Source organism: Seriola lalandi, unplaced genomic scaffold, assembly GCF_002814215.2.
Source record: "Seriola lalandi dorsalis isolate HSWRI2012SDOR001 ecotype SW California unplaced genomic scaffold, Sedor1 jcf7180002054748, whole genome shotgun sequence".
NCBI lineage: Eukaryota > Metazoa > Chordata > Actinopteri > Carangiformes > Carangidae > Seriola > Seriola lalandi.
Genome location: NW_019525301.1, coordinates 2,020,703 through 2,038,990, shown reverse-complemented (window position 1 = coordinate 2,038,990; position 18,288 = coordinate 2,020,703). Strand labels below are relative to the sequence as shown.

The following is an 18,288-nucleotide window of genomic DNA, read 5'->3' as shown; positions in this document are numbered from 1 at the left end:
GCTAGCTGCCAGATATGGTTGGCTAGAATGTGATTTTGGTCTCTGCACAAGCACAACGATATCAAACGTGGGAACATCACCACTGTGACCACAACACTTTGGGAGGCATTGCACAGTCACTGGGCTGAAAAGGTTCCAGCACATTATTCCCCATACAAACCACACATGTACTCATTTACATGCAGTGTAAATACAAGTGGCACACACAACACTAAAGATGCACCACATTCATTCTGCACATCAAAGTGTGTTTACAGGTTTAAATACACATGAAAAAAATGTTGTTGATTAAGGCTAGCGGAGCCACAGGTTTAATACAACTGGATCTCTAACTGAACTGTCTGTGGTGGAGTTGCATTGTGGGCAATGTAGGCACCAGGTTTCAACAAGAAAGCAGATTAAAAAAGACATTGTCTCTGGTTCTGCTGCATTGATTTTCCTATTCTTTTTGTAACTGTTCATTGTGAGTCCAGCAACATTATAGGAGTGAAATGCTGAATCCGTGGAGTCCTCCTTTAAGCAGTCAGATTTACAGCTAGCTAGCAAGGCAAGCTGTTTCTACATGCTTCCAGTCTTTATGCTAAGATACGCTAAGTACTTCTTGGCTTCAGCTCCAGATATAAACACAGACCTGAGAGTGATATGTTTTTTCCTTCTCTTTCCTGAGATTGGTATTGATTTTCTCATCCCACTCTGATAAATGATAATATGCATATTTCCCTAGTCTGAATGATTCCTTTAACATCTTTTAAGTAATAAAAGACTTGTCTATCAAGTCTGCAATTCAAAGTCATTATGTTAGAGTTGGTTGATTAAGAGATTGTAATCAGAAAACAGATTATGGGTATCCCACAGAGGCATTTTTGGTATCAGCAAATGTATCATCATCTTCTTTTACACTGATGGCATCCATCTTCATTTTGACTTAACCCAAAGCAGCCATTTGCATCAGCCTCACCATGAAGAGAAATGGCTTTCTACTCAAACAGACTCGTTCCTTTCTAAATTCTGTGCACACTCCGTGTCCCACAACACAGCAAGATGACTTATCCCTTTATCCCACAAAGACACCCTAGAGTAACAGGTGAGCAAATTGAGGAGGGACCGGAAGGAGAAATGAAGGAGCAAAAAATCGATAAGTCATTTAAGACACGTGGGATATATGGTCACACATCGGCGTCGGTCGGATGAAAGCCAAATAAAGCAGAACCCGGGAACGATAATGTTAATTTATGATAATGTGGACAAAGTTTGCCTTGTGCGTGTTTAAGAGAGATAAATGAAGAAAGAAGGAAAGAAAACGGCTGCCAACACACACAAACACAAGCGTTCATGTGCATATACTATTGCATATCCACATGCATGTGCACGCGCATGCACACACACACACACACACACACACACACACACACACACACACACACGGAGAAGGCAGCCGTACACTGTTTCTCCAATCTAATTTTGGTGGAGATGAGATGGGAGATGAGCTGCAGAGGGAGGGCTGGGGATGAGCAGCGCTTTAAATTACAAGATCCAGAAACAGATTGCTTTATTATCCATCTGCAGCAATATCTCTCCACACACACGCGGCCATGCAATCTGCTGTCACACAGTGATATTCTATTACTGTTCCATTCCATATCGCCAGTATTGAGACGCATGACTGTTCGGGGATGTTTCAGCATTGTTGACAAGCTGCAACAAGTACAACAGAAAACACAAAGCATCAAGTTGTGAAAGAAAATTAACATGAAGAATGAAAAACCGTGGCTTTAGAAAATTGCTTAAGGGGTCAGTTCACCCAAATTACTTGAAGAAATTTTCTCTGTTTCCTGTAGAGGTGTCAGTTTCCCAGATACCTGCCTCCACCACAATACAACAGAGATTTTAATGTAACCAACAAACATAACCAAAACTAGTGCATGGTTCTACGCTGTTTGAAAAAAATTCCAACATTTTGTTTTCACTTTGTCCTTATGGGATATTGAGTGCAGATTGATGAGGGAAAAAAATAATTTTAGCATTTTTAGCATGAAGGCTGCGACACTTTCAGAATGTACTTTATTTTCATAGCTCAGAACCATTGCTTGCATTTTGACCTGAGGAATCATTGTCTAAATTTAGTTTAAAATAAATCCCTGCTGTGGAGGTAGTATTTTTGAATGGCCCAGGGTTGTCTACATTAGTTAGATACAAGCCTCAGGCTGCTACAATTTATATACAACTTCATTCATACAGTAAGGAAGAACTGACATTAAAAACTAAATCAAAGGTCATGAGTGAACAAGAATAGCAAAACTTTACCTGATACCTCATGATAAGTAGCTTCCATCTTTATTCCTAGACTGCAACAACCTCCCCCAATAAAATGGTGCACCCTTTATTTTGCCCGTGAGACGAAAACTGGGGCAAGGTTAATTGCTGAGCGCATGATAATAATTGAAGGGGCATAAATATTTAACAACTCCTAGATTCTCCCGTCTGGTTGATGTTGAGGCTCTGTGACACACCTGCATTGTGTTGCAAATTTACTGGGCCCATTATAAACTGCGGCTAAGCTATGACAGAGCAACAGCCCTAGTGACTGTGCTTGTGTTGCATCTCACCACATTTGTTTGTTACTCTGTGGTGAGAGTAACACAGACACTGTAGAAAGGATATTTAAGATTTTAGTTCCCGGTGCTCCTCAGTACCTGGTACTATTTGGTCAAAAAAGAGGCCTGTGTTTTTGTGATTTGGTTGAACCAACACACACAATTTTTAATTCAGTTGCTTTTCTGAATTAGAATAATGAGTTACTGCATCTAACAGAAACACTCATCAGTCCCTCATGACTGAGCATGTAGAGCCCAGGCAGACAGTAACAATAACCACAAATGATGCAGCCCTCCTGGGGCCAACTAGTAACAAACGTATTCTTGTGTTGTATATTTGATTCATGACATGCTTGAGATCGTAAAAACTGCCCAAAAAACAAAAATGGAATGAAGCAGAATTGGGAATGAAGCAAATGCGGTTGTCTTTCGGCCATTACTGTGGATCAATTTGTAATTATTAGAACGTAATGGTGAGATTCTGTCCTAAAGGATCATCTGTGTAGTCAGCGGTGTCTCAGACTTCACATGACAGACAGAATCCATCAAAGATGAAGAACCAATCAACGTCCCTTTCTAGTTTTAATCATAGGGACAATTACAGAGGAGAGCTGTGGACCAAATTACCAACACAGACTACAAAGCCTGGTCTTCAGAGGATCATCTCATCTCTTTCATTCTATTGTCACTCCCTCTCTCTGTATTTTCTCTGTCTCTCCGTCTCTTTATTCTCCTCTGCCATCTCCCACCAGAGTAGAATAATGCATGCTGGTGTTTTCCCTGCATCCCACAAAGAAAGTCTTGGCACAAAGTCTTGTGTAATCCCTCCAAAGCAAATATGAATCAGTCCTGCAGTCGCAGCTCAGTCTCAAAGGACTGAACCATAAGTCTGTAGTGTGATGTGTTGACACAACTGTAATTTAAAGAAGAAAATCCAGCCTGTAACATTGTAAGTGCTGTTTAAAAAAAGAATTACTACTGTTGTTGCTTGCATTCTGCTTTCGCTTTGTAAATAGATTTTGTATTTTATTTTCTATTGGTTGATAAATGGATAGTGTTGGTATCAGAATCAATTATGAGGATTTTTGTTCTTTTTTAGATCCATAATTTTTACACCAACAATCATTGACAGACAAATGAATTGCAGTGAAGGAAGGATTTCTTAGTAGTAACCTTCAGGTGACCAGAATGCAATGCAGCAACAGGACACATCCTAACCAAGAGGTCCAGGTTTCATTTTCAACACATCTTTGCTATCCTTTGCTCGCATGTTAAAATGTGACTAACAGTCTACAGCCATGCTGTAACCATGGCCTGGACCAAGAGCTGGGTGATGTACTGAGTCGGGTTGATTCTTCATTGAAGAGTTGTCAAGACATTTCACTCAACACCACATATGTCATCCTGGTGGTGGCGCTAGAGGAAAAGTCAGAGGATCACCAAAGTCAGTCGAATAAAAATCGGCAATCCATCCAGCAGCTTTTGAGAGTTTTCTATTTGGAGATTTTACACATGACTAAATTATCGTCAGCATGCTAACATGCTACATAGAGATTAGTTGTTACTGAATATTTACACCTACTAAATGTCAGGTGGAACTGTTGTATAGCTGACCAAACCAACTGAAAAAACTAGCTTGCTAATTTATATGACCCAGTGAGAGTGAAGAGGTAGACTATGGTCAACATATCTAACCTGAGGCTTCATCAAAATTAGTTTAGTAATGTTGTGAAATGGGAGTTTTTATATTACATTTTACAATATTAAGATAATATGTCTAAAATTAAAAATTATTAAGGCCAGCAACAGTAGAAAGAAAAACTGTGTTCACAGATAGTGCCCCATTCATTCATATTAAACATGTTAAGTGGGCACAAATGCTGAGTCAGGTTGCTCTCTGCACAAATGATTTGGATTAATTCGTTTAATGATGCTCTTCTGAACTAACCAGATTATATTGGACTGAATGGATCAAATTCTGATTATACAGAGTTCTTTCAGGGTATTTGTGATGCTCGATTAGTGATTAGTGATTATTTTACAGATGCTCTTTTAATAATGATTGTGTATGGGAAAACATCTTTTTTGGCAAGTGTGCATCACATGATACAGCAATACCCAGTGTTGGGGACTTTGACTTTGAAAGAATAACTTTGCAAGATACCAAATACTTTATACTGGAAGAAGTTGAGCTACAGCGAAGCACGAAATCTAGTTTAGTGAACTAGAGCTACTTAGAAGAAGTAGTTCAAACTACTTATAAGAAATTGCCAATGTACATGTGATATGAAATTACAAATTTAAAAATTACAAATTATTTTAAAAATTACAAAAAAAAGTCAAATGCCAGCAAAAAATTCCACTCAATGGAGTTTATTGCAAAAGGTGCCTAGTTGCTCACAGGTTCACATATATAAAGCAAAAAAACTAAATACCTCACTATGTTTGGGAAGGAGCTGGAATGTCAGCTTTGGTTTTTTTTATACAACTGCTGCTTAAGTATGGCCACAGCGATTCTTACTCAGGCTGGGATTGTGGAGGTTTATCCATGATGACGTCGCTGTTTGATCACTGGCTTTTACACATGCACTACACAAAGGTCAAGTGTGTGGTGGTGACTGCCTGACAAATGCATTGTCTGGGTATGTCTTCACAGCAGTCGGGGCCGGACAAAGGGGGTTCAGTTACATTAGAGAAGCAATGGTTAAATAAAAGTGAGTGAGTTCTTTAAGAGATTGCACAAATTTTAATGGTGCAACCCAGTTTAGTAAATCATCAGTTTGAAACTACTAAGAACTTAGGGAGTATTTTACACATGGATTTAAGGACAGCTGGCGGGACCCAATAAAAGGCAGTGGCTCACAGTATCTTGAAAGGCATTTTCCAGAAAGTAGAAGGACTTACAAGAGGCAGATTCAGTTAAACTAAATACCGATTCTATGTTACAGCTGGTATCATTTGAATTTTTTTGTACTAGTATCTGATAGCTGAGTTTTGGGTACTTTTTTTCAACATCTTATATAAAGAAAAATATATATGAAATATGTATGTTTTTCTGCAAAATCCTTTATCTAACAAAAGAAGATAAACTTTGCAAGCAGCTGACCAAAAACTGTTTAAAATCCTTATTTAAATCAGTGACGTTTGACCAAAGACGATATGAAGAAGAACATGAGTCTTAGCGAGGATTTGATGCTTTCGATATCTGATGGTTTCAGGTCCTGAGGTTCAGTAGTCTTTTCTTTCCCACAAAATAACTGCTGGGATTTATTGAACCTCACAGATTGATGAAACACAAGAGTGAAAAACACAAAGAGCATTTTCCTCTGAGGAGCGACAGAGCAGAGTGGACGGCCATCTGTGATCTCTACTGCGTTCTCCTCACTGTAACTTAACCAGGCTGGAGAGGAAGACGCAGCTCTTCATCACACTGCTGCAACATGCAGGAAGCATCACCATCTGGCTACGTACCTTTGGGTTGCTCTGCCTCTATTTCTTTTTCTCAACCTTGTTGCCTCTGTCTCTTGTTTAAGAAACAGATTGAAAATAAATGAGATAGAGGGAGAGAGAATGAAAAGAGGATGAAGACGGCGAGGAAGAGGAGGCAGAGAAAGAAAATGGAAAAAACAAGAAATAGTAAGAGAAATAGAGAGATTCAGAAAAAGGAGGTAGACAAAGATATAGAGCAAGACATTTTGTACTTGTTCTCTCTTGCTCTGGCTCTATCTTTCTCTCTAATTCTGTCTCCCTCCCTCCCTAATGAAGTTATCTTTCTTCCTCTGTCACAACTCTCTCCAGTCTGGGTTTCCTTCAGATAAACAAGACTTGGCAGCAGCAAAACCTCAAAGAAAAAAAAGAAAACTTCAGGAGAATCTGCTGGGGAAAGAGACACATTATTTTGATGGCTATGTTTTCATTTCCTCTACTCTGAAGTCCACTTTTTTATCATCTGGAGTGTGAAGGAAATGTCACCTCTTCACTGTATAAGGTTTGTAGAAAACAGTCTTTATTGTCAGTGTTAAGTGTCAGCTAATTAGGGAGATTAAATTAAAACTAAAACGTCTTCCACACCTGCGGCTGGACACATTTTTTCCTTATGTTTTTTTGAGGATTAAAGTTGCCAGTGGCTGCTTCAGTGGTAGATAAGAAAAAGCACTTGCTCACCACTGCACCTGCGTTTAATTCCCAGCAGTGGGGTTTGCATGTTGGCAGTAGCAGTGTTCTGGGTGGGAAGATGTTGAGGGATCATGTCTGCCTCACTGCACTAGCAGGCCCTACAGGTTGGTCGGGATATCTGCACAGAGGAGTGAGCTCTATGGGATGAGTGTGAACAACCGTGTGTGTTAACAGACGTTCAAACGGTGCAGGGAGCTGCGTCTGTGGGGTTGTTGTTACGTCCAGGAACACATGGATTGCGACATCTTAAAACACACTTACGTTATTGCTGCTTGCGTTTTCTGCTACCCAGCTGTAACATAACAACAACCTCCTTTACTGCAAAACTGCCGTAAAAATGCTGAGTGTCACAGAATCTACAGTCACAACAATTGTGACTCATACACAACAGTTGTGTTGTCACTTGCCTTTTTTCAGAACAGATATATCTCCCTTTAATGCACACTGACTCTGTGGCCCTTGCATCACCCTGTACTCGTAAACATGATATCTCATTAACGCCTTGAAAGAATTTTTTCAAATTTGTGCAAACATTCACTTGGACTCAAGGATGAACAAGGGATGACGTATTTTTGTAAGCCAACCTGGAAGTTATCGTCACCCTGGATCCTTCGATAAAAAGTCTATGGGATTTCTACACTGGCTTTTGGAATATTGCAGAAAATAAACTCTGTGACAAACAAAACTTTGTGATACTTACACATTTTTCACAGCAGGATGATCTTCACAAATGAACACACTTTTGTGTTTTTTGAAGCCTAAATACAATCACCAAAAGTAAGAGGCTGATGTCAGGCTATAAACAAACTACACCACAGTCGCATGACTTCAGCGTCACCACCGCTAAACTTCCAGCGTGTCATTTGGTTTAGTGCACTCCCCTCTTCTACAAAAGTCTGTCCTCTTAATGCTAGAGCACAACTATAAACACAGTGAAGCTGTAAAGGTGGTGAGTAGATCAGTTTTCGTGTTCGGTGTGATGACATAAACATCCCTGACAAGTCTCATTTAGACACTTGAGACGTAAAAGAAAACACCAGTGGGATACTTACTGACTTATCTCAGGCATCTGACCAAAAAGCTATAGACTTCAGGAGGGAACTAGAACTGCTAAAATGCTAATTCGTTTTTGGTTTGTAGGACGCATACCTGCAGCACTCTATAGGATCAAATGATAAAGTGATGAAGTTTTATATCTAAATGGTTAAAGGTCAACTTCACTGTGACATCATAATGTTCTTCAAAAACACTTCACACACGCCATTATTCAACGCTGTATCCCAGGAAGAAGAGATTGTGACTATATTTCCTGCAACCTAAATGGTTGCTGGAGGCACGTAGGTAAGGATAATCTCCACAGACACACATCTCCTGCTCTTTATATGATATGAACTTATTACGGTTCTGCTGTCCAGTAAGTTTCTACTGTCAGTCAGCCCGGTGAAAGCAGTTTGTTTCTCTGTCCTTTACAGCTCCTTACAGACAAGAAGTTGGTTCTGACAACAGAGACGGCTGAAAGGAGGTCAGAATCAGTGTGGATCGAACAGACTGAATGTTCCAGTAGCACTGATGAGCCACTGTGTCATACTGTGGACAAGGGCCATTCTTCCCATTCTTTATAACAAGACACCAGACATGGCAACAGCTGAACCTCTCTGCAAATTAGAGAAACTAAGGATCCACAGAGTCTTTCTTGTGCTTGTCTGTGTAATATCACACGCAGCTGCAGAATGATGCACATCTCAGTCACAACAACAGCGTTACAAGCTAACAGCAGCACGACAAACTTCTCTCCTAATTAACAATTTTATGCATCAAAATAAATGTTTACCTCCAAAAGGTAAAAGTATTGATAAATGCACTTAAAGTAACTAAATGTCACATGTATAGCAGAAGCAGAAAGCAGTAAAAATACATTAACATAAGGAAGTGTAGGAAAAGTAGGAAATATTGTATATAATTGGAGGTTTACCTTTCAAAATAAAGCTATTCACTAAATACATATTTAGGGTTTTACAGGAATTTATATTGCCCTCTTAATTTAGCCCAACAACCTACACACTACTACGCAGGCAGTCAGACTATAACCAGCTACCTGATGTCTCTGATGGTTCTCTGTAGCTTGCAGGACGCCAGCTGAATTTTAATGCTACTGTACAAACCTCAGACTTCAGAGATCACAGTAGCTATCTTAGACCCAAGACCTAGTCCTTTCCATGCTAAATAGGAAGCAGTCTGAGAAACAGCCGTTTGAAGTGATCCTGTCATCATTGGTGTCAGCGTTGTTGTGTCTCCCATCAGTCACCAATTCAAATGTTTCATCCTCACTTTCTCTCCCTACTAGTAGTTGTCTGACTCCAGCCTTCCTGTCCCGTCTTTGTCTGTTTGTGGTCAGTGTTTGTTATAACCTCTTGTGTGTCCTTGCCAGGCGTGTGTGTATATTTGTACGTTCGTGTGCTGAGTGCAGCTGCCTTGTGGGTGACCTGTTTGTGCAGGTCACTCTGAAAACGAACTCAGACACATCCTGTCCAGCTAAAGTCGAACTCCAGTGCCACTTGGCTACTGTAAAAGCTTGTGCTCACACATTTGCTCACTACACTCCATGTTTCTGCTTCTTCTTCTTCTGTAGGTGCCTGGTTGAAGTCGGAGGAGACAGTGGCACTGAAAACAAAGAGAGCTGACTTTGCTGCTGGTTTCCTGCGAGGCCGGATGGTGGTAGCAGGAGGACTTGGTAAGACAGATGAGTGGTAAACTAAAATGTCTGCTGCTCGAACATGTTTGTGCTGCATTCATGTTGTATAATTCATGTCAGAATAGATACAGTCTAGAACAAATATCGCGATATACTATATTATTGCAGAGTGGGTGGTTATTTGAATAATGTAAGATTGTATTTATTTTATGTTTCAGTTATAAGAAAGCCTTACATCTTTGACATAATTTCAAAACTGTTATTTCTTCACATTCTGTTGATAATTTTGGTAAATGAATGGTTCAAACTAAAATACTTAGATATACGTAGCACCTTTAACCCCCTTTTGGGTTGTGCACATCAATAATAGAAATAGGCTTTTTTTATGCTGTGTGAGTTAAATATAAAGTTTTCATCTATGTAGAAATAGGAGACAAGTTTCAGTAGTATACCACAAACTGTACATGCAATGCTTTCAAAAATGACCACAATGACCAAAATCATTAAATTCATATATATTACATGTTCATATTCAAGTAACTTTTCATAGCACTCGTCTGTGAAAGTTCAACATGCTTGTGTCCCGCAGACAGAACTGCTGAAGAATAGGCTGAGTGTGAAATATCATGATATTGAATATTATCGAAGATTGGCCCAATCCCATGTCAGAACAACTTGATAGATTAAAGTACAAAGAAGTGTCTACATGGCTCCTTTGAATCAGCCAAGAAAACATACTGTTAGAATAATACTTTTATGGCTCATTCCATCACTGGATCTTGTTACGGTACAGAGTGACATTATTTTAACAAACAGGTGTGTAATAGACTGCTGCATCTGAAAAACCCCTCAGGCTGTGGTCACTAACCCCAGGGAAGACTCCTTCCCTGCTCCGGGGCAATGTGGTAGCAAACTTCAGGATTAATCCTTGTCATTTCACTCGACTGCTGGTCAGCAAAACTGAGTAACTCTGTCTTTCATTGGCTGCAGCCTTTATATTCTGACTGTTACTGACTCCCTTCCATTGTCCAGCTCATCCCCCTTTCCTGAGCACAACCATACATTCACCACACATACCACAGCATTTCCACAGAGGCTGCTCTACCAACAGTATTTACATTTAGCTTAATTTTGTCTGTATCGTGTTGAATGAAGGCAAAGTGACCTCAAGTGACCGACGTGGCGTCTTTTCCTGTTCCAGCTCTTTCTCATCTGCACCGGCTCCCAGCTGCATCTCTGCAACATTTTGTATTTTCAAGTTACATTGGACACACATGGTTAATTACATCTCTGAAAACTGCTAAGTGGAAAAATGCCTCTTAGATTTATGAAGCCTATCGGGTTACATTTGTTGTTGTACTGTCAAGGGGTCGGTGACAGCCTCCATGAAGGAATGAATTTATCAAAAATACTGATGTGTGCGAGTAAAGGTAGGTCAGTTAAAGAGTCATAATGTTGGTTTTAGTAAGTTTTCAATTAATCAAGCAGCCCCACACTAGAAAAGAAACAGGGAATTATCAGACACATGATTTTACAGTGAAGGGAAATGATGCATTTGTTTTTATCCGGGGTTAAATTGAGCTGGAGACCACCGGCGCTGAGGTCTGCCTTCTGACATCAAATCTAACCCTCTCTCACACTTAAAACATCCATCCACTCTCAGACACTGTGCAAACAAATGTTGAATTTCTCTGCTGTATCACAATAGCAGGATTGAGGCATGTTTCTAAACGGTTGTGAGACAGCGCTGTGTGCAATTTACACGTCAGAGCAACTGTAACTCTCTAAAAATACTGACTTAATACATACATACATGTGGCATTGTGAGTCTAGTACCATCAAAGCTGTGCATTTTTATTTTTAGCATGGCAAGTGTGTTTAGTTTAGGTCTTTACTGCTTAAATACAATAATATTTGCACTGGCATTACTGCAAACATGGAACTTAAAAATAAGGCATCAGAGAGTAATGAACCATAAATTCAATTCTCCTCCACTGATTAATTTATAGGGTCGCTTCACCCAAATACCTATGAATGTTTAATTCAATGAAATTTAGTTTTTAGTAAAACAAATGACATTTAACTCAACAGCAACATCTCTTTCCAGAAACAGGGCAACTGTTCCTCTGGACAGTCAACATCCACGGAGCACGATGTCCACAGTTTTAATCAAAACTACATTCTACTTAGGTGGTAATAAATCCCAATTGAACCACTGGTTGTATTTATATCACTGACTGCACTGGATCACAGGTATGATGATCATATTCAGCTAAATTCTGATGTAAATGTAAATCTGAGAGAAATCATGTGAGACTTACAGAAAATATGAGTTTCCACCTGAAAAAACATCTGGATGGCAGCCTGTACAGTACAGAGCTGCCACTTTATACAAAATTCATTCATTTGTTGGAATGTGGGGGAAAGACTTCCATCCTATAAGCACAACAGACCTCTCTTCTCTGTTGACCATCAGTTAGCTAAGAAACTGGTCAATTGATGTTATACCTTTATTAAATTTGAATTCATTTGAATGAATTGCATGTTATTCAAATAGTATTACAAGTAGGAATATTCATAGACTTTGAAATGTTTAAATGTCTTCCTTCATTCTTCAGGTCATGAGCCCTCAGCACTGGACACAGTGGAGGCCTTTCATCCTCAGAGGAAGAAGTGGGAGAGGTTGGCGACCATGACCTTCCCCCGATGCTCCGCCTCCTCCATTGTCATCAGAGACCGCCTCCTGGTGGTGGGAGGAGTCAACCAGGTACATTAGGGCTTCATGTAGTATTTACAGTTAAACAGAAGATGATTACAGTAACTCATCAGATGAATGAACCAGTCTCATTGGCAGATGCTCAGTGTTAAAAAAGACAGTTCACTTGTTTATTTATACCCTCATTCGGAATGTGCAGTGCCCTCTACAGCTGCTCAGTCTCATTTCATGTGGAGCGAGCAGTTTGTAAGTGGGGATGTGTTAAGAAAAGGCCCTGAGCTGTCTGTCTACCTGCTCGCTGCATGTCTGTCCATCAGGATCACGCCTACACAGACCTGTACCTGCGCTACACACTGACACTGACAGTGATGGACAGTAACGTCCTGCTTTTCCCAGTAATGAGCAGCTTCATGAAATACTGTAAAAATAATTGCAGTCACAAAACGTGTGAGTGTGCCAGAATGAATGACCAGTAGTAACCTCTCTGCTATGTAGTCAGTTCACATCAAAATGAACCCTGATCATCCACAGCCTTTGAATGTGGGGATTTTACACATAAATATTCAGTTCACACCTGGCTTTAAACTGCGTCTCCACGTGTCTCATTTCTGAGCGGATCACACTTCCCTGCTTTATATGCAAATAAACAGATACGCATTGTTGTTGTTGTTTTTAGCCAATCGACAGCCGGGTTCATTGTCAATGTGTTTGTGAGGGAGAGAGAGAGTGAGGTGGGGCTGAGCAAATCAATTTGCTGTGGACAGCTCTGAAATATGAGTGAAATAAAGTTTTATCCATTTGAAATAGTCAAATATTCTCAGTTCATTATAAACCGTGTTGGGACTAATCAGACTCAGAGGACGTCAGTAGAGTAGCTGCTCCTTCGTTGTGGCCCAGGACTCATTCATGTTCATACTGCGCAAAGAATGTGGACACATGTGGTCCAGAGTCCAGACCACCTCTGAATGTGGATCTTAAATGTGTCCTCAATGCGTCTCGGGTGCGTTCACGGGGAAACGATAAGAAGAAATGTATTCGTTTAATGACCAAGTTCTCCTCGGGAGATTGAGTTTACTGAAATGCCAAGAATCTGTGGATGTTCAAGCTTTTTGTGGTGCTCAGAATCATGATTCAATCTCCTCACTGAGACTGTTAAATGCCGCTGAAAGGTCCAGAACAAAATAGTAAGTGGACCTTTAGTTGAGGTTTGTTTTGTCAACTGTTGTTTCCAATTTCAAGAATGAACTGTCAAGATCAACATATGGTAAAAAAAACAGTGGTCTCCAGAGACCACTGTTACTACAGACAGTTAATACTTGATCTGATGTCACCAGTCTCATGGTCGAGTACCTGGAATCCCCTGATATTAAGCTCAGTTTGTAGATTAAAAAAATATATGTGTTAAAGATTGTTAACTCACACATTTTCCAAAACGCACATCTACGGACTCAGACTAAGTTGTATTTCTATTAGTTTATTTAAAGCCCTAAAGACTTGATTACAGATCTTGAGTATTCACTATAGCATCAAATATCCATCACTAAATTAGTGAAATGCACAGTTAAAGTTTGAGACAAACATTATTAGCTATTATTTGGTATTTATTTAAGAATAATTTAAGAGTTTAACACATTCAGTCGGTCTGTTAATGAAGGCTGTCTGAATGTGGCAGCACCGCACAACAGCATTCACATGATGATTCCGTTAATTCAGAAACCAAATTCTTGGTGCACAGAAAAATGTGACACTTCAAAAAACAAAGATACAGAAATACCGAAACCTGCCTGAACTTAAGTCGGAAATATTGTAATAATTCAGTCCCATCTCTCGCTGATTAAGTAAATGTGTTTTCAGGGGCCTTTGATATTCACTGATCATGTGACACAAGAATGTTGAAACCTTGAACCTTGAAACATGAGCACAAGGAAAGGAAAAACAAAAATGAACCTGCGACTTTAAAAATGCAGCACCTCTCACTTCCCTTACCTGTTGGTACTAACATGACTGAACAGCTTCCCCTTGTGGAGAATCTTCAGCCCACTGAAAGTGACTGTGTTTGCATGAGGTCCTCTGTGTCTAATAATGGACAGTATTTAATATTGAGTGCATTGTCATTCTTATATCATGGCCACTATGAAAGGAGAGAAAATGAGACTGTGTCTAAATGATTGTGTTTTTACTTAGTTGTTGGTTGGTTAGTTTCTCTGTAATTTAACTGGTTGTGTTTCGTAAAGTGCAGTTGTGTTAGTGGATATCTGACACACTGATTTAAAACAATGGTTGAACTGTTGACACAGACCATGTTGAGTCTTTCCGGACCGTGACTATCCATCCTTTCTCTCTCTCGCAGGTTCCCAGCTCAGCCCATGAGATTCTCTATGTGAAAGAAGAAGAGTATCTGTAGCCTGCGGCGACGGACACCAGATGAACACAGCAGATCAGAGTCCACTTCCTCTTCTCTGAACAACCCTCCTAAATGAGACTGTAGTGCAATATGTAGGAAGCAGTGAGAGCACTGAGAGAGATGGAGCCCGAGTCCCTGACTTTGTCATGCCATGTAACAGATAACGCTGCCCCCTGCTGGGCTGTACTGACACTGAGCCCCACACGGAGGCACACACATGCACAACGGAGGAGCTGGCTCTTTCTTTATACCAACTTATGTCTCTTGATACTTTTAGTATGTGACACTTCTGCGTTGTACGTCGTAGTGCATACTTGGAGAAGAGGATATTTTGTAGCTTTCATGTTTAGTTAATGTAGACAGAAAATGTATGGAAGACCTATTTTATGGCATATTTGCATTTCATGTTTTGTGTCTTTGGTTGTGTGTTTATTTGTATGCAGCTTGCTAACAACTGAGCATAAGTAGATAGTTTGATTTCCAAATAAGATTTTCATTTAGTTTGATAACATGACATGCAATATAACATAGCAAAAAAGTCATTAAAAACTGCATTTACACTCAAGCAGTTAACACTGAGTGCAAGTTGATATTACCATCAATAATTTCTAGTGTAATGTATTGTAGTAATTACACTAAGAATGCTGTGCTGTCACTCTTCTGTGCTGTAACAGTGCACATTTGTGATTGTTGTCATAGATCTGTTTTAATACATTGCATATATGAATAGAAAAGATGCATTAAATGACAATATGTTTGGGTAAGTGATCACCAAAGTGCTGGTGAAGGCAAAAAAGAGGATTCTGATTGATTCTGATTGTACACATTTTATTCCTGAAGCAATACAAAGTTCTCTTTTTTTCAGTGTTTCATTAGTGCAGCATGTGCTGTGTAGTAATAATCATCACTCAATAACGTTTCACTCAGGTTGTGATGTTACAGATTTGTTTTTGTGACTTCCTGTTTGCTGTCATTATAGCCAACGTCAGACTCTTGTCTCTTTGGCTCAGAGGAATAAGCTGTGTAATATTTTCCTTGTGTTAATCTCTGTTCTGCCCTTCACCCTGTCATAACATGTAATATTGAGGACATGAGTCGTCATATTCAGTGGAATAAATGGGATCTGTGGTTTGTATTGCACTTCTTTTGCACTAGATGGCAGTGATTACACGCAGCTTCAGCAGACTTACATAAGTGGGTATGATGTCGAGGTCAGTTGATTTCCTTTAATTATGTTTGAATGGAAATGACACAGTTTCATAAATGTAATATGTAAGTTATGAAAAGTGATGCCAAGGGAGGGAAGGAGAAGAAAAGGCCTAATTTATTTTATGAAAATTCATTTTTTGTACTTATAAGTGTAGTAATGATAAATGACAGGAGATCCTAATATTTTAACACTATCACATACAACTGATGTGATGATGAGATGAAGAACACAAACCAGATTTAGGAGGCTTATGAGGAGATCAGATGAACCATCATTTTTGTGCCTTAAACTGCACAAAGCACAAAAGTAACACATGTAAAATGTTCAGTTTCCCATCCTAATAATGTACTCTTAGCTCACAGTGCATAGTTAGCATGTAGCAATCTGGTCAGAACACTGGATCTTCATAAGGTAGTGAGTAGCCTAGCACAGAAACAGGTGGGGAAGAGACAGTGTGATCACACTGTTTCAGTGTGGTTACTGGTGACGCTGGTGGCTTTGCATGGAAAATGCATCACAATCTGTGTGTTTTCATGAGCCCCTGCAGCTGATAAATAATAGATATTAAATCACATATGGAAACAGTTTGTTATGAGTGTAGGAATTTCATACATGCTAACATAATCTTTTGTATGCTAACGTTACTTGTGCGAGGGTGACTTCTGTTCTGGACACACTTGGTTAATTTCTCACCACCTGCAATGTAGAGTAGACACGTCTTTCAGTGTGAGGCATGCATGTTTAGCATACCACATATAAATTCACCACTAAACAGTCATTTTACTGGTTTCTAGCAAATTGCCCCATTTACAAGAGGTTTTCAGTACATTTACGAACAAATCCTCAACAGAATCTTCAAAGTGAACTAGTTAAATATTCAGTATCTTCTAATCTTTGAAGTGAACTGAAGAAAACGATTATAATCATGAAAACGACGTGGAAATCCCTACCATTCCCTAAGTATGTCCATATATACATGTATATATATTTATATATGTATGTATGTCATGACATTGTAGCAACATTTTTCCACCCACCTGCTGTTTGATTGTTTGTAAATTGGAAACCTGTCTATAGGACAACCGTTTCATTTTGAAACTCCATAGTTGCAACTTGCAATGTCATATCAGTGGTAGATATCTTGTACTGCTTAAATGCTGTAAGTTAATAGGCACTAAAGGGTAGTAACAATGGCTGCACTCAGATTGTTAGAGCAGGTTTACTAATGGTTGGTAAGGCTCTTTAGGTAATGCATATTCACTGCCTACTCTACATCCATACTGGTTTCCTGTGTGAGGCTTTTCCTGCTGCCAACTAAGGACTGAATTCTGCTCTATAAATGACTCACCCCACACACACACACACACACACACACACCCATTTTAGACATCATCCAATCTAAAATGGGCTGATTGCATTCAAGTGAGGCCGGCTGCGTGTTTGTGACCGCTCTCTGTGGCTGCTGTATTCCTCTCTGTGTTTTTTCCACATTAACTCAGTCAAACTAATTTCCCTGACAAAGCAGCAGACACTCAAAGGGGGGTGTGGGGGGGGGGTCAGTAGCCTAAACTAGTGAAACTTGCTTACCATTTACGTAACAAGACGATTAACAACATGAATGATGAAAATAAATTTGTCTTACGTGGTATTTTCTCTCCATTGGAGTGTAAAAAGGGAAAGATATGCCTTACATTGATGAGGCCTACACTGAGTAACTATACACTGATACACTGAGGCAATTGAGGTAATCAAGTTACTTAATCAAAATATCAATAATTAGATTATTTTAAGTTGAAAAAGATCAAAATGATGTTGTATTTAAAGGAGCTATTCATAAGTTTTGGAATTGCTACATAGCTAACGTTCGCATTAGCAGCTGTTTACTTACCAGTCTAGAAGAAACATTTTGAGTTCAGCATCAAACTTCATTCTTTTACTCACCAAGAGCTGTCCCCAGAGGTGGAAAGCAACACCAATGTTAACTCCACCTCTTTTCTTCTACTGAAGTTAGCACGCTAACCAGCTAGCCCCGGCCCATCTCACTACTTTCCAATAGCGACTCACTGTAGCCTCCACTCTGCCCTCAAGACGTAACGCTGCTCAGAGGACGTACTGTTACCTCTTGTATTATTAGTAATGATGGTCGAAGCTCTCGTCAAGTGATAATTACCATCAGCCGCTACCAGCAAGAAACCAAGAAAACTTACAAATAGCCCATTTCAAGGTTACCTGTCTGGTGAACAACAACCAGTTTTGGCAGATTATTGGCAAAATGCTTTTATCACTTCTGAGTATCTTTTACTCATCAGTATACATTACTGTGAAAGTGACAGAGCTCGCACAAACAAATTGAAAAGGAAGAAATGAACCTGCACAGTGTCGGTGAGGGGTAATATTTGTCCTGAGCACAAGGTTTCTGAACCTGTTGCGTAATTTAGAGGAACAAGTGGATTTGCACAGTCAAATGCTACAACTTTAGAAGGAAATTCCCTGTGT

General features: G+C 39.6%; 1 protein-coding gene across 1 annotated transcript in view; it reads left to right on the top strand.

Annotated features, from left to right (window-relative positions):
* klhdc8a (kelch domain containing 8A) overlaps window positions 1–15,722 on the top strand; it is a 40,349-nt gene extending 24,627 nt beyond the window's left edge. The window contains exons 7-9 of the mRNA XM_023424659.2: window positions 9,400–9,501; window positions 12,081–12,229; window positions 14,529–15,722. Of these exons, the coding sequence (XP_023280427.1) occupies window positions 9,400–9,501; window positions 12,081–12,229; window positions 14,529–14,582 (305 nt within the window). The 3' untranslated portion in view covers window positions 14,583–15,722. The remainder of the gene's footprint in view (window positions 1–9,399; window positions 9,502–12,080; window positions 12,230–14,528) is intronic.
* The last annotated feature ends 2,566 nt before the right edge of the window (window positions 15,723–18,288 follow it).